This window comes from Anarrhichthys ocellatus, unplaced genomic scaffold (genome assembly GCF_004355925.1).
Source record: "Anarrhichthys ocellatus isolate YVR2014 unplaced genomic scaffold, GSC_Weel_1.0 scaffold42, whole genome shotgun sequence".
NCBI classification, from domain to species: Eukaryota; Metazoa; Chordata; class Actinopteri; order Perciformes; family Anarhichadidae; genus Anarrhichthys; species Anarrhichthys ocellatus.
This window is the reverse complement of record NW_022280072.1, coordinates 1,423,258-1,436,290: the sequence shown is the minus strand read 5'-3', so window position 1 is coordinate 1,436,290 and position 13,033 is coordinate 1,423,258. Positions and strand designations below refer to the sequence as shown.

The following is a 13,033-nucleotide window of genomic DNA, read 5'->3' as shown; positions in this document are numbered from 1 at the left end:
TGTGTGTGTGTGTTGGTAAGAGGATGGGTGATGGAGGAGGCTGTTGGAGAGTTTAGACAAAGTATGACAGATAAGAACTCTGGATACCTCGGATATGAGAACGATGTGTTTGTGCATTTATGTGCTGTGCAAAAAAAAAAAAAAAAAAAAAAAAAAGCGGGGGAACCCACAAAGGCCAATTGATTGCAGGGGTTTGTGGAGCGGTTGTGTTTGTGTGTGGCTGGGGAGGGGGGGAGGAAGGGTGGGGCAGCTCCCTAATCCCACATATAGACCTCTGACCCCTCAAACATCAGCCCACATGTTTAGAGTTTCACTACAGAAGAAGGAAAACAGATGGGGGACCCGGGGCCCCCTGCTCAGTAATACAGCATCGTGAAGATGAACAACTCCTTATAAATAAAAGGTACTAACTAGCAGGAGAACCCATTTGGCTTCCTGGTAGACCCTTATATACATTTTCTATCTGGAACAATTTCAGAAAGTTCTAACCAAGAACCCAACACAAAAAGTTACAAAGAACCATCTGTAAAAGGGTCTTCAGAGGACCCTTTGACATTCCAAGAGTTTCATCTAGATTGTACAGAGAACCCCTTTATATACACCAATGCTTTCAACAATCCTTGAGGAACTCTTTCTTCCAAAAGGGGTCTTTGGATGAAAAGGGTTGTTAATGGAACCCTTAATCTGACGAGGAACCTTTGAAACCCCCGTTCTTTAAAAAGGGGTTCTCCAGAAGCTAGTGGTTCTGAGTAGGTAACCAGCCCTTCAGGTTGTGTTCTAACCACAAGCTAATGTCTTTCTAAGTAGAACCACTCAATCTAACTTCTCCGTTTTTCCACCTCGTCCTTCATTATTTTGTATTATTCTCGCGATTGGCTCGTGTCTTAATTACTAACTCGTGTTATAAATGCAGAGAAAATCTTATTCTAGCTCTTTGGATCTGCCTTGATTTCCCTTTTAATATTTCAAACATGTAGTGTTTAATAAAACAACTCCATTAATGCCGTACCCCGATGTGTTTCCTGTTCCACTGTGGTTAAAGTATTCTGCGAGGTTTCTACATTTTTGTTAATGAGGCTTTTATGAGTTTTTAGTGTAGTGCTGTTTTCATTAATGGCTTCATAATGTCAGTACTTTTACTGCCTCATGCTGTGCTCACCTCTCCAGCCCACATCCTCGATGACCTCACGTAGCCGTTTCTTTAGCTCTCATTTTAATTCCTTTACGAGTCAGACAGTTGTTCAGCTGTCGGCTCTTCTTCCGTCTCCCACTCGTGGCCGTGTGACCCATTGCTTCAGCAAGCACAGACGAATGAGTCGACTTGTGTGTTTGGAGGGACAGAGCGAACGAGGTGGCCGTGTAACTTGTAAACGGTGGCTGGTGACATCATGTGTGGATGAGATTGCTGGGAGGAGGTCTCGGCCTCTGGCTGTGTACCAACAGCAGAGCTGGCTGAGCTCCACGTCGTCATGTAACGCAGCGCTGCCGTATGTTATTGCTCTAAATCCAAACCTCCAACACCCCCCCCCCCCCCCCCCCCCCCTCCCCCCTCTCTCTCTCTCTCTTTCCTCTGATGATGGGTTGTGTGTTTTGGGGCATATTGGACTTGTCGTGGGAAAGTCTGAGGACCAGATGGGGGAGCGAGGGGAAGCCGGGGATTTTAGAGGCTGGGAAATACATCGTCGACAAAAATATAAATCAATTTCTCTCCTGCTTTTTTGAACTGCGATCCATCAGGCTACAGACAGACACATCAGAACTGGTAAATCACCACAAGAGACCAGGAGTTCAGAGACCCACACAGCGTCCACAACTATCAAAAGACGCTTCAGGCAGGATGACAGCCTGCATCTGAACTTTACGCTCTCATGGGCTCTCGTTCGTGCTCCTCATCTGATGTGTGCATGAGAAGTCTAGTGCACTCCAAATGTACGAGCACATCATTACGACGGATTCTCCCGGCTTGTGTTCATTTCGTGTGAGCGTAAAGCCTCAGGAAAGATAAACTGTGATTATCTGACTTCCTGCGATTCCTTCGTCTAAGACATTATATATTGGAGATGTCACGATAACATTTTTCCTTCCGGGAAACCGATTGTGAACTTGCGTATCGGTCGATACCAAGTACCGATGTCACATCAGCGCATTAAAAACATGCATTTGTATAAATTATTATAATCTTTAAATGGCTGTATTCAACGAAGGGTGTGATATGATTGCCATCATTGCTGTCTGGTCTGGTCCAGGTTAAACCTTTTATAAAACATACAGCAAACACATACGGAGATACACACACACACACACACACACACACACACACACACACACACACACACGCACAGCCAGTTTATTAGGTACACCTAGCTACAACTAAGTCAGTTCTGCAACAAATCCCACCTTCATGAAGGTTATAATGATCCGTTTTTGTTGAAACTCTTTTAGATAAACTTTTGTAAGTATAATAAATACTGTATGACAATGACATACAGCCCAAACCTGCACTCAGCCAATTTTCCATGGAAACAGTTTATACTAATTGTTTATCAGTCGGTTTATTAAGCAGTTTGTTTTGGCTCGGATGACAAAATGATGCACGCGTTGTACATACAGAGTAACCCGAGGACACCAGTGAGACACGCGGCTGTCTTTCTGTGCCAACAACCGGCGTCTTTTATGCCGTTTAACCAACGAGAACAAACACATGTTTCCTGTCTAGCAGCAATGTAAGCAGCCGTCTAGCTTAACGAGTTCTCTGGTGATTTCCTCCCCGACGACATGCAGAAGAGGATCATGTCTCCTACTCGGGAGCAGAGCTGATCACTATTAATGGTCAACGTCTAAACAGTAAAAGCAATGTAAACAGAAAGCCAGCACCCTCGCCACACAGACACACACACACACACCTCAAGACTGAGTGAGTGTGTGTGTGTGTGTGTGTGTGTGAGAGAATAATTAAAGCAAAAATCAACCCAACCTGAAGTAGTTGTGGGCTTTATCGAGGTGCGCTACAGATGAACCCTGCTTGTCCTCGGACAATAACAGCCATGAAAATAAATGAAACCACAGCCCAGACAGGCGCAGAGAGACGGACAGCGGGGGGGTGGGGACAATTAAAAAGTCACTGTTATGCGTCTCCTGACTATTAATAACTATTAGCAGGGTGAGGACCCAGCAAAGCACTTTGGAAGACTTATGAAGCTCATACTGTTGCCAAAATATAAGACAGGTGGAGTTAAACTGGCTGCAAGTCCTGTAGTCCACATGGATGTAATGGAATACGAGTTTGTCTGTAGGGCTGAGCCAACAGGACATTTTATAAATCCTACTCATATTAGGGAGAAAATGACTTTCAATTTCTCTTCTTCGCTGCGCTGCTTACAGCCGATGGCTTCCATACACATCTGCAATCTGTTGCTTAAGTGATTTAGCTGTAACCGAAAGACCTGGAGAGGAAAGAGGAGAAGGAATACAAAACAGAGAGAAAGCAAAGAGAAAGGAAAGTATTCAAAAAATTGGAAGGAAGGGAAAGTAAGGAGGAGGAGGAGGGTTAAACAGAGAGGAAAGTAATTAAATGGAAAGGAACAGGCAGAGAGAAGAGTGCAGATTTGTCAAGATTAAAAAAAGGGAATGAGAGTATTTCATTTAAGAGAGATATGTTAAAGTTATGTTCATGGTACCTGGCCAGGAAGGGAAAAGAGACCACTTTCTATCATCATTAGTCTCATCATCTTCAATCCACTGCTGTTAAAGCTTTGCTCTTTGTTTCACTCCTTGTTCTCTTCCCTTGTTCCGTCTCTGCAGTATCTGTATACACAGCTTAGTCCTCCTCCAGGTTCTGATTGTTCACAACATTTCTCTGAAGCACCTCACAATGCATTCCCAGCTGAATAACAGGAACCACTGCTCATTCTAGACAAGGCACACTACTCCAGACATGCAGTACTAGAACACGTGAGCTTAAGGAAAACTACACGTCAAATGGAAATAAAATGGTACACGCACTGAACTTCGTAAAAAATGCACATACACACACACACACACACACACACACACACACACACACACACACACATACACATACACACACACATACATACATACATACATACATACATACATACATACATACATACATACATAGCGAAATAGTTCCATTGTGAGCTAAAACCAGAAGTGCTGGGATGATATGCTGACATCTACCGATTCGACACAATCATGATACGTGGGTGCCAATTCAATTTAATTCAAAAAGTATTAAGTATTGCAACTCCACAGGTATTAAGTTTCGACAGTATGAATTTATTGTGATTTCGGTTTACTTCATTAACACTAGAGCATGGCAAAAAGTAGATTTTCTTTTGCGTCCGTTTGTAGTCGGAGATGTCCTGAACTTAAATGTATTAGTCATTGTTAGGAATTATTATAATTACTTAATTTTCCAGCTACCCAACATTAAAGAATAAAGACTTTCTCCTCTCAATTTAGTGGCATTTTCTTTTTCTTCTTTTATACTTCCAATGAACACAATCCAATGAATCTAATCTCCATGTATTTTGTACATACCCTTTGTAAACACCTTATTTTCAAACGTTACACTCATTTCCTTCTTCCGCTTACTTCACTAGCTCTTCCAGTCAGCTGCGTTCTCTTTATGAATCAATAGTCAGCTCAATCTGGGCATTTTGAATGCGTTTAACATAACGGGGGGAATTACAGCTACGGCGCTGGTGGATTTAACCGCAGAGATGCGAGTGACATGAGATGCTTTGTTTTTGTTGAAACAGATATGAAGTCACGTTAGTCATAGACTAGAACAATAAAAGTGGTAACTTTCTTCTACCTCAGCACAGACTGAAATGAAGCAATTGCAATCGATTCAGGTATTTAAAAAAAATTCCAATCTACAAAAACAATGTATCCGCGTACTGACTAACTCACATTCACGTGCATTAAGTTTTACTCCCAGAGGTGAGCACTTTATGTTTTCTTCCTGGTCTCCAAGCACTTCAGCAGAGTTTTGTTTCTGCTCGTTGGGGTAGAAAAAAAGAAAGAAGCCGCACTGCATGTTCTGAGGAAATGCTGTAAACCTTGTACCTTCAAAAACACACCGGTGACCTTTCCACGTTCCCTGGAATGTCTTTGATATGTTGTGGTTCCATGAAAGAGACTAGGCCCCTCGTACCCAGAACCACCACCCAAGAGAAAATCAGACTCCGAAAGACAGGAAAGAAAGGGAAGGAGAATGGGGGGAAAAGAAGAAGAAAGAGATGGGAAATGAAGGAGGTGACAGCTGATGGATGATCTATAATGTAATGTGAGCTGTTCATGCTAAGGGGGCATGTGGATGATGCCAAATATGGAGACTTTATGGAGCTCCCAGCAACAGTAGAAAGCCAGTCATAGCGACACTGCTGATGCTGCTGTTAAAGTCATTAGCGGCTCTAATCAGGTCAGCGAGGATACAGTACCTGGGTACGCTGTCAGACACATTCTGCTGCTGGAAAAAACACAACCATGAAAATGCATGGCGTCTCTGGATAGTCATGCACACACAGCATTCTATCATACAGATGGACACGGGAGATTGCGCGTACCAGCGAGATCTGCAGTAACTGTAATCCTGTCTCCTCCCGACTTTGTTCCAAGTGACAGAATTGCCAGAATTCCTGAAGAACCACAATAGCGTCATATAGGAGAGACACGGGGCCCCGGGTTTCAGGGTGGAGGTAGGACTTAATGATGTGGCATTAAGTAAAGAGTGGCTCAAGAGTGATGGAGCGGATTAGGAGGGCTAAACCGACTCGGCCTTCCGCAGGACCAGGCCAGGGTGTTAAATGGAGCAGTGTGTGCGTCTGTGTAAGTGTTTTTGTGCTTGTGCATTGATGAGAAACAGAACCAGAATCAGCAGGAGTAAGGAGGAGGCGAGGGAGTACCAGCAGATTAGAAAGGGCAGAAGACAACTTGTCTCACACAGTTTTCCTCACTTTCGTCTCTCACCCCTGTAGAGGCGGCCTGTTTGTGAAATCTTTCAAGTGAAACACAAGTACCACCTCCTACTGAACATTCCTGTTGAACGTATGGAGCCACGTGGAGCAGCGGGCGCTCAGTGGTGAGCATATTTAACCGGTCTCACAGGAAGCTGCATCGGAATTAAGGGTCAACGTGCTTTACTGGGAGGCACCCTACTGTGCTCGTATGGGACAGTAGGGTCAGATCTCTGGGCAGGAAGGGAGGTCTTGAACCCTCTTAGAGACCCTTTAACCAAATACTAAGAACACAAATCAGGAGCCAAGAGTTCCTTAAGTGTTTTGACTTGCATATCCGTTGCATCCAGACAAGTGTGAAGATAATCTTGCACGTGGACAGTGTTGCTGGAAAGAAGATGCAGAGAGGTAGAAAAACCATAACAAAAGCAGTGAAGAGAGAGTATTTCATATAGTGTCTAATTGCATTGAAACAATAAGCAAATTATATCAAACATAAAAGGACTATTCTCATCCTTATCCTGAGATTGATTCTAGTGACAACCCCTGTTTGAAAGACTTAATGACCTACATTAGCCTGTGTCAGAACAAATGTACGATATACGTCCCAGACACAAAAACTGAACTAGGTACCTGGAAAAAAGCCCATTCAGGTACATACTATGCAAGACAAGATGGTGGAAATATATGAAAAAATAATCTTCATCCCCAAAGTAAAGAAGACGACGAAAGACTCAGGAAAGGTACCACAGATAAAGCATAGCCAGCAGCCACATGGCAGACCTCTTTAATAGGAGAGAAACCAACAGGACCTCAGAAAAATGGGGTGTCTGTCAGCAGGGGAACCAACTGAGACAGAAAGCAGACCTCGTCCTGAACAGCAAATGTCTTTCAATCTTTCCACACAAACAACTCTTAGTGAACACTTTCCGAAACAATTACTGATTGTCTGTGAATATTTGAAAAGGTGTGAAATAGATTTCCAGATAGTTCCTCTGCTCTGGAACAGCATACAATCAACACCCCTGCGGTTAACATTACTTCAGAGTCCCAAGTCTCAAGATCTTGTGTTCTTGCAGGGGGGCCTGGGGGGACTTGGAGGGAGCACCAGCAGCTGTCCATCGATCCATCTAACCAGCCAGCAGCAATGCAGGGGCTGACGTGGAGCCTGTGTGCCCTGCTATGCCTCTCCCTCTGGGAGGAAAGTCACTGCAGGAGCTCCAGGGAAGCCCGGAGGACCAAAGGGCCTTCTCTCATCAGGAGTAAAAGAGCCCCCATCGACCCCGATGACAAAAAGTGTTCCTACACCTTCCTTGTACCAGAGCAGAAAATCACAGGTTGGAAGGATAACTTATTTTTGCAATACAGTTTCAGATATTTATCGTATGGCTGTCTTCATTTAAGTATCCTCTGCTTTTCTCAAATCTAAATTGCCTCTTGGTAACCCCCTAAGTATATTGATATCTGTCATCAGGTCCAATCTGTGCAAGCACCACAGGCCCAGAGCCAGACAAGGACAGAGTGACCCGTATAGACATTGCAGATGTGCGGGAGGTGCTCAACAAACAGCGGCGTGAGATTGAGACGCTGCAGCTGGTGGTGGATGTGGATGGTAACTTGGTGAATGAGATGAAGCTGCTGCGGAAAGAGAGCAGGAACATGAACTCCAGGGTGACCCAACTCTACATGCAGCTGCTGCATGAGATCATCAGGAAGAGAGACAACTCTCTGGAGCTGGCCCAGCTGGAGAACCGCGTCCTCAACGTGACCTCGGAGATGATGCGACTGGCTTCAAGGTTCAAGGAGCTGGCGGCCCGGTTTTCCACAATGGCCGCGGTGGTCAACAACCAGTCCGTTCTCATCTCGGCACTGGAGGAGCAGTGTCTGAGGACAGTGGAGCGCGGTGAGCTGCCCGTAGTTCCCCCGCTGGTACAGGTGGTACCGGAGCATCTACCAGTTAACAATCGCTTCACCAACGAGATACAGAGGGACCATAACAACCGGGCCTTTGCCAGAGGACCGCGCATGGAATCCCCTACTGCAAGCCCATTTGGGATCAACCCTCCACCACCACAGGGAACACTTACCGCCGATGGTATGTACCAATTTTAAAGTGGCAGGGGATGTTGAAGAAATAAGTGACCGATCACTTAGGTAATTGTACTTCAGCGTTTGTGTGTGCAAATAATTGGGAAAATTGCTAAGGACTGCAATTAAGAAAGTAATTTCTCGCAACAGTTGGTATTGCTGAGGCACAGCGGGTTGATTCTTGGCACGGTAACAAGGCAGTGAAATCATACATTCCTACAATTCCCACTTGGCCGTCTGTATTGGCAGCACGGCTCTGAGCATATGCACCAAATTAGTGGGAGGTGGATTACGCCTCTCTGAACAGCATTAAAAAAAGACTTTAGAGAACGGGGATATATATCTACTGCAAGGCTTTAGTGAGACTTACATTAAGTCTATGGAAGACGTAAAGGTAAACACAAGAAGAGCACACATCTGATGGTAGTCCATTCAGTCTCAGGCCGCTAGACTAAGCTATCAAATCAAGTAAGTGAGGCTACGTTGCACGTTTGTCACGGAGATTGACGGATTCTGAAATCTGAGATCATCTCCAATGTGAAACCAATTTGCAAAGTTAAAACGCTACTTGGAATTGACGCCGTTGTATTTTGACTGGCGAATAGACTGTGGCGGGGAATGTTGACAGACGGTATACAAGCAGATGGATGAAATCATTCATCACATCCCTCAGACAAAGAGGGGAATCAAATGTTTGAATACTGACAGAGGAGTTCCTTAGTAGGGTGACATAATTTAAAGCGCTGGTTAAATCCAACACTTTAAAGTCTCCAGATAAAGCCATCAAATCAATATGCCAGACTATATAAAATACTTCTTATATTATGGCATTATTAATGAAACATCAGCTTTCTGTTCCTGCCATGCCATTACAAAGAGGATATATCTTTTATAGTATTTCAACAATACTGTTACTAGTATTGGCAAGAATCTGGCGATAGGATACATGTCAAGATACAGGGGGTTGGGATTCAACATATTGCGATTTTTAAAATCTATACCGAGGGAAAACTGTCATAGCATAAAGAACACACCACCACAAACGGAAAATCTGAGTAAAATGTTTACTTTTTAATGCAATCAGAACAGATGCATCTATCATAGTCCCTGTAACATCCAGCGTCATAGCGCTACATTGAGAGGGGACATGCACAGAGGGCGCATCTCATGAAATCAAGGATTGGCCGGATATAAACTTTGAATGTAAACTAGTTATTAAAAATTGATACTGTTTTTGAGAATCAATACAGTATCACAAAGCATTAAATAGCAATACTTAATATTTTCTTACACCTCTACTTTAAAGTAATAAAAAGTGTATATTCAATACCAGCTTGCAACACCTTTGATTGGCCTTTCAAGTTCACTGAGGTAAGGGAGGTAAAATGGCACGGATGACACGCAGATGACAGAAAAGGGCAGAGTGTTGAAGCAATGCCGTTCAAGTGTAACTTTAGCAATTTAATAGTCAATTATAGCTCATCAGAACCGAGAGCTCCTATGTAATACTCCTGCAGCTCCACAGGCCTCAGCCACATCATGGATGACATGGTAAGCATTAAGCTGCTGCTCACACAAACAGAGCAGTGTTTCAGCCTTGGACACAAAAAAACAAACAAAAAAAAAAAAAACAGGCTCTGGCAATCTGGACACCCTTGATTTATCTACAACCAAGCAGAACAACGGAAAGCCAGGGATGGATCGCATTTACTTTGGTGGCCGACATCATCCTTCACCGGTTCATTTTCAGGAAAAGAAAAACAAATCCCCCTGAAATATTTCCACCTCGTCTCCATAAAACATATCACCAAATCCCTAGTGACACTGGGTACTTCTTTGTGATGAGATTTAGTATACATGGATGAATGTAGGCAGAAGGTCAACCGAAATACAAGTCACCAAGTACCGCTAATAGGTTCTCTTCCATGCAGGTTCCCTACTACTGTATATACACATTGCCTGACAGTTTGGTCTCGCCGAGCCCTTTTTAAACTACTATGACTTGTTGACTGACATTATTTTTAAACTCAACCCCTCAAAGCTCCATTTAAAGAAACTAAACTAAAGTGTCAGAGAACCCCTCACCGACAGGTCTGATGAAGACGTATCATTACTAGAAAAATACAAGCTTGTGCTGGAGAGTTTTAGGTATCTGTACTGGGGCAATACACTGGGTCCCTATGTGCTCCTACACTCAGCTGAGAAAACCATCTTCCACGGGCCTTTAGGCCCTGGAGGCCCCCGTACAATGCCGGTGTTCATACATATTCACACAGGGGAAAACAGAGGAAATATGCTGGGTTTAGGTTCAGCTGCATCAGCTTTGGGTGCAGTGCAACCACACGGCTTTATTTCAAAGGCTACATCCAGGTGAATATTCATTTAACAATACAAGTGTGCACATGTATGTTTGTGTTACTTTGGAAAGTTGGGATGGTTTGAGCAAAAGGAGCAATTTTCCAAAGAATGTGGCCGCATTGGTACATCCACTCAGACCCGACTCTCGCTCCCCTTCTCTCTCTTTGTCTGCCGTCTAGAGCGCCTGGATTGATGATGATGACTTTTGCATATGCGATAAAAAAAAGAAGCCATCTTGGTCAATTGAAGGCGTAGCACGGTATATTTGTTCAGGGGGATAAAACTGACTATAATTTAGGAAATGGATGGTTTTAGTACAAATTAAGAGGCTGTAACAGAATATATGGATATAGCATCGATAAGGCCATTAAGTTATATGGTCATTTCTAGCTTTTTACTGGCCGGTATAAATCATTTCAACATGTTTCCCCAAGGGCTAAACGTTATCAACTCCCAAACCCAAGATGCTGAGAAAACGGAGGAACATTAAGGATATTCTCAACATATGGATTGTGGAAAATGACAATAGGCATTTCTTTACAAATCAGACCATCAAACATATACAGTATTTTTGTCCTCCTCTGTTCTTCCCGACCACAGGTCCCTTCAAAGACTGTTACCAGGTGCGACAGGCCGGCCACACCACCAGTGGGATGTACCTGCTTAAGACCAATGTCAGTGATCGGTTGATCCAAGCCTGGTGTGAACACGGCCTCGACAATGGAGGATGGACCGTGTTGCAAAGGAGGAGAGACGGCTCGGTTAACTTCTTCCGGAACTGGGAGAACTACAAGGTAAGCTGAGGGGACAATTAGGGCGTCCCAACATTTTCATCTGATTCTTTTGCTGAAAAATAAAAAAAAATATCTCCAAGCATGACAGAGAACTGTGTTCACAGCTTTTCCCTTCCTAATTCCTTAGTGACCCAGTCTCAGTGGTTCATTTTGGGGCCGCTAAGCAAGCACTTGCTCCATCAATGTAAACAGCTTAGCGGTGGATTTCCTCACACCGAAATCACAGCCAAGAGCTGGAGCTGGGGAACCTACATACAAATCTACGCAATCGGAGCGTCATGGTAGGCTGAGAGGGAAATACAGCTCAACCCCCACTGGAGAAGATCCGTTTTTTCTCCCCTCATGCGTCAGCCGTGTGATCGAGATGTGATCCATGATCTAGCTGAGCAAGAACTAAAATAAATTACACTGATACGCCGCTGAATAAAAATGTCTGGTCTCCCAGTTTTCTCTGCAACAAAAACGAAATAAAAAAAAATATATGGTGCGGGTAAGAGTTTTCCTCTCGGTCGTAAGATTATATTTCGAAATCAAATACTTGCTGTTTGGATCAGGAACAGACATGTGTCTCTGCAGCTCCGCGTTCAATGTATTCAAATATCCATCAAACTGCAGCCAAATCACCATTGACTCTGCCATTCAACTAATTCGCCGAAAGTGAGAAACTCCAGTTTAAAGCCGTAACACATTATCATCTCAACGGGAAGCAGATTTGATTTGATTGTACTTGATTGCCGGCACCAGACTCTTTAAAGTCAGCACTCTGATAGGAAGTCGTGTTAACCTCGCTCTGCTTTACCGTTTGTGTTTCTTGGACACCGATTGGCGTCCAGCGACCACAGAATAAAAAGAGATCCGTTCTTCCAGCAGTTGGCTCACGCACAGTGTCAGCTAACTCAATTTAATACTGCTCTTTGTCGGCCAGCGCTGCATCGCAATGATATTTTTAACATGAACCACAACCTTGAACATATGGCGCTTTGTCCCCCTACAGAAAGGCTTTGGGAACATAGACGGTGAACACTGGCTCGGGCTGGACAACATTTACAACCTGGGGAAACAGGGTGACTACAAGCTGATGATAGAGCTGGAGGACTGGACGGGGAAGAAGGTGTACGCCGAGTACAGCAGCTTCCACCTGGAGTCGGAGAGCGAGGGTTATCGGCTGAGGCTTGGCACCTACCAGGGAAACGCCGGGGACTCGTTCAGCAGCCACAACGGCAAACAGTTCACCACGCTTGATCGGGACAAGGACGCATTTTCTGGTGAGGGGGGGGGGGGGGATGAGTTTTAAATGCATTTTGAGTTCTAATAATAGAAGGATATAGGCCTGCGTTTGGTGATGGGCTGATTAATTACTCAGCAGATAAATATATGGACATGACCTCGATTATTTTTAAGTTAACTTATCGTACTACACGACCTTGATCCTTTTTACTTTATCGACTTATTGTACGATATATTGAAAGGACTTGGACATTGTGCAGACATTGCACATTTTGTTTGCACATTTTGTTTAACAGAGCCTAAGAATCCATTTTATTTATTTAGGATATTTTAACATTTTTCGCATTCCAATTCCTGAATATTCCTAAGAATTAAGAGTTCATTGCTCTTTGAAAGGGTGTGATCATATCACTATATTCTATATAAAAGAGTCTGAAAATTGTTTTATATCATCCAATAAGAGTTATCTTAACAGGCCTCGTAGTATAGCAACACAACTGGAGGTAAGCTCCTTTGTCTGTCCATCACACTTTCGATGTCTGTCCATCACACTTTCAATGTCTGTCCATCACACTTTCAATG

General features: G+C 43.8%; 2 protein-coding genes across 6 annotated transcripts in view; one reads left to right on the top strand and one right to left on the bottom strand.

Annotated features, from left to right (window-relative positions):
* The window catches only part of ralgps2 (Ral GEF with PH domain and SH3 binding motif 2), a 72,637-nt gene that overhangs the window by 16,541 nt on the left and 43,063 nt on the right, over positions 1–13,033 (bottom strand). The gene's annotated exons all lie outside the window — the stretch shown is intronic.
* The window catches only part of angptl1a (angiopoietin-like 1a), a 16,419-nt gene that overhangs the window by 3,038 nt on the left and 348 nt on the right, over positions 1–13,033 (top strand). The window contains exons 2-5 of one of the 2 annotated variants that reach the window (XM_031868379.1): positions 7,064–7,321; positions 7,459–8,079; positions 11,031–11,224; positions 12,219–12,489. In XM_031868379.1, coding sequence (XP_031724239.1) covers positions 7,132–7,321; positions 7,459–8,079; positions 11,031–11,224; positions 12,219–12,489 — 1,276 coding nt within the window. In that variant the 5' untranslated portion in view covers positions 7,064–7,131. Of the gene's footprint in view, positions 1–6,938; positions 7,322–7,458; positions 8,080–11,030; positions 11,225–12,218; positions 12,490–13,033 lie in introns of those variants that run through there. The other variant, XM_031868380.1, reaches the window with a different exon arrangement.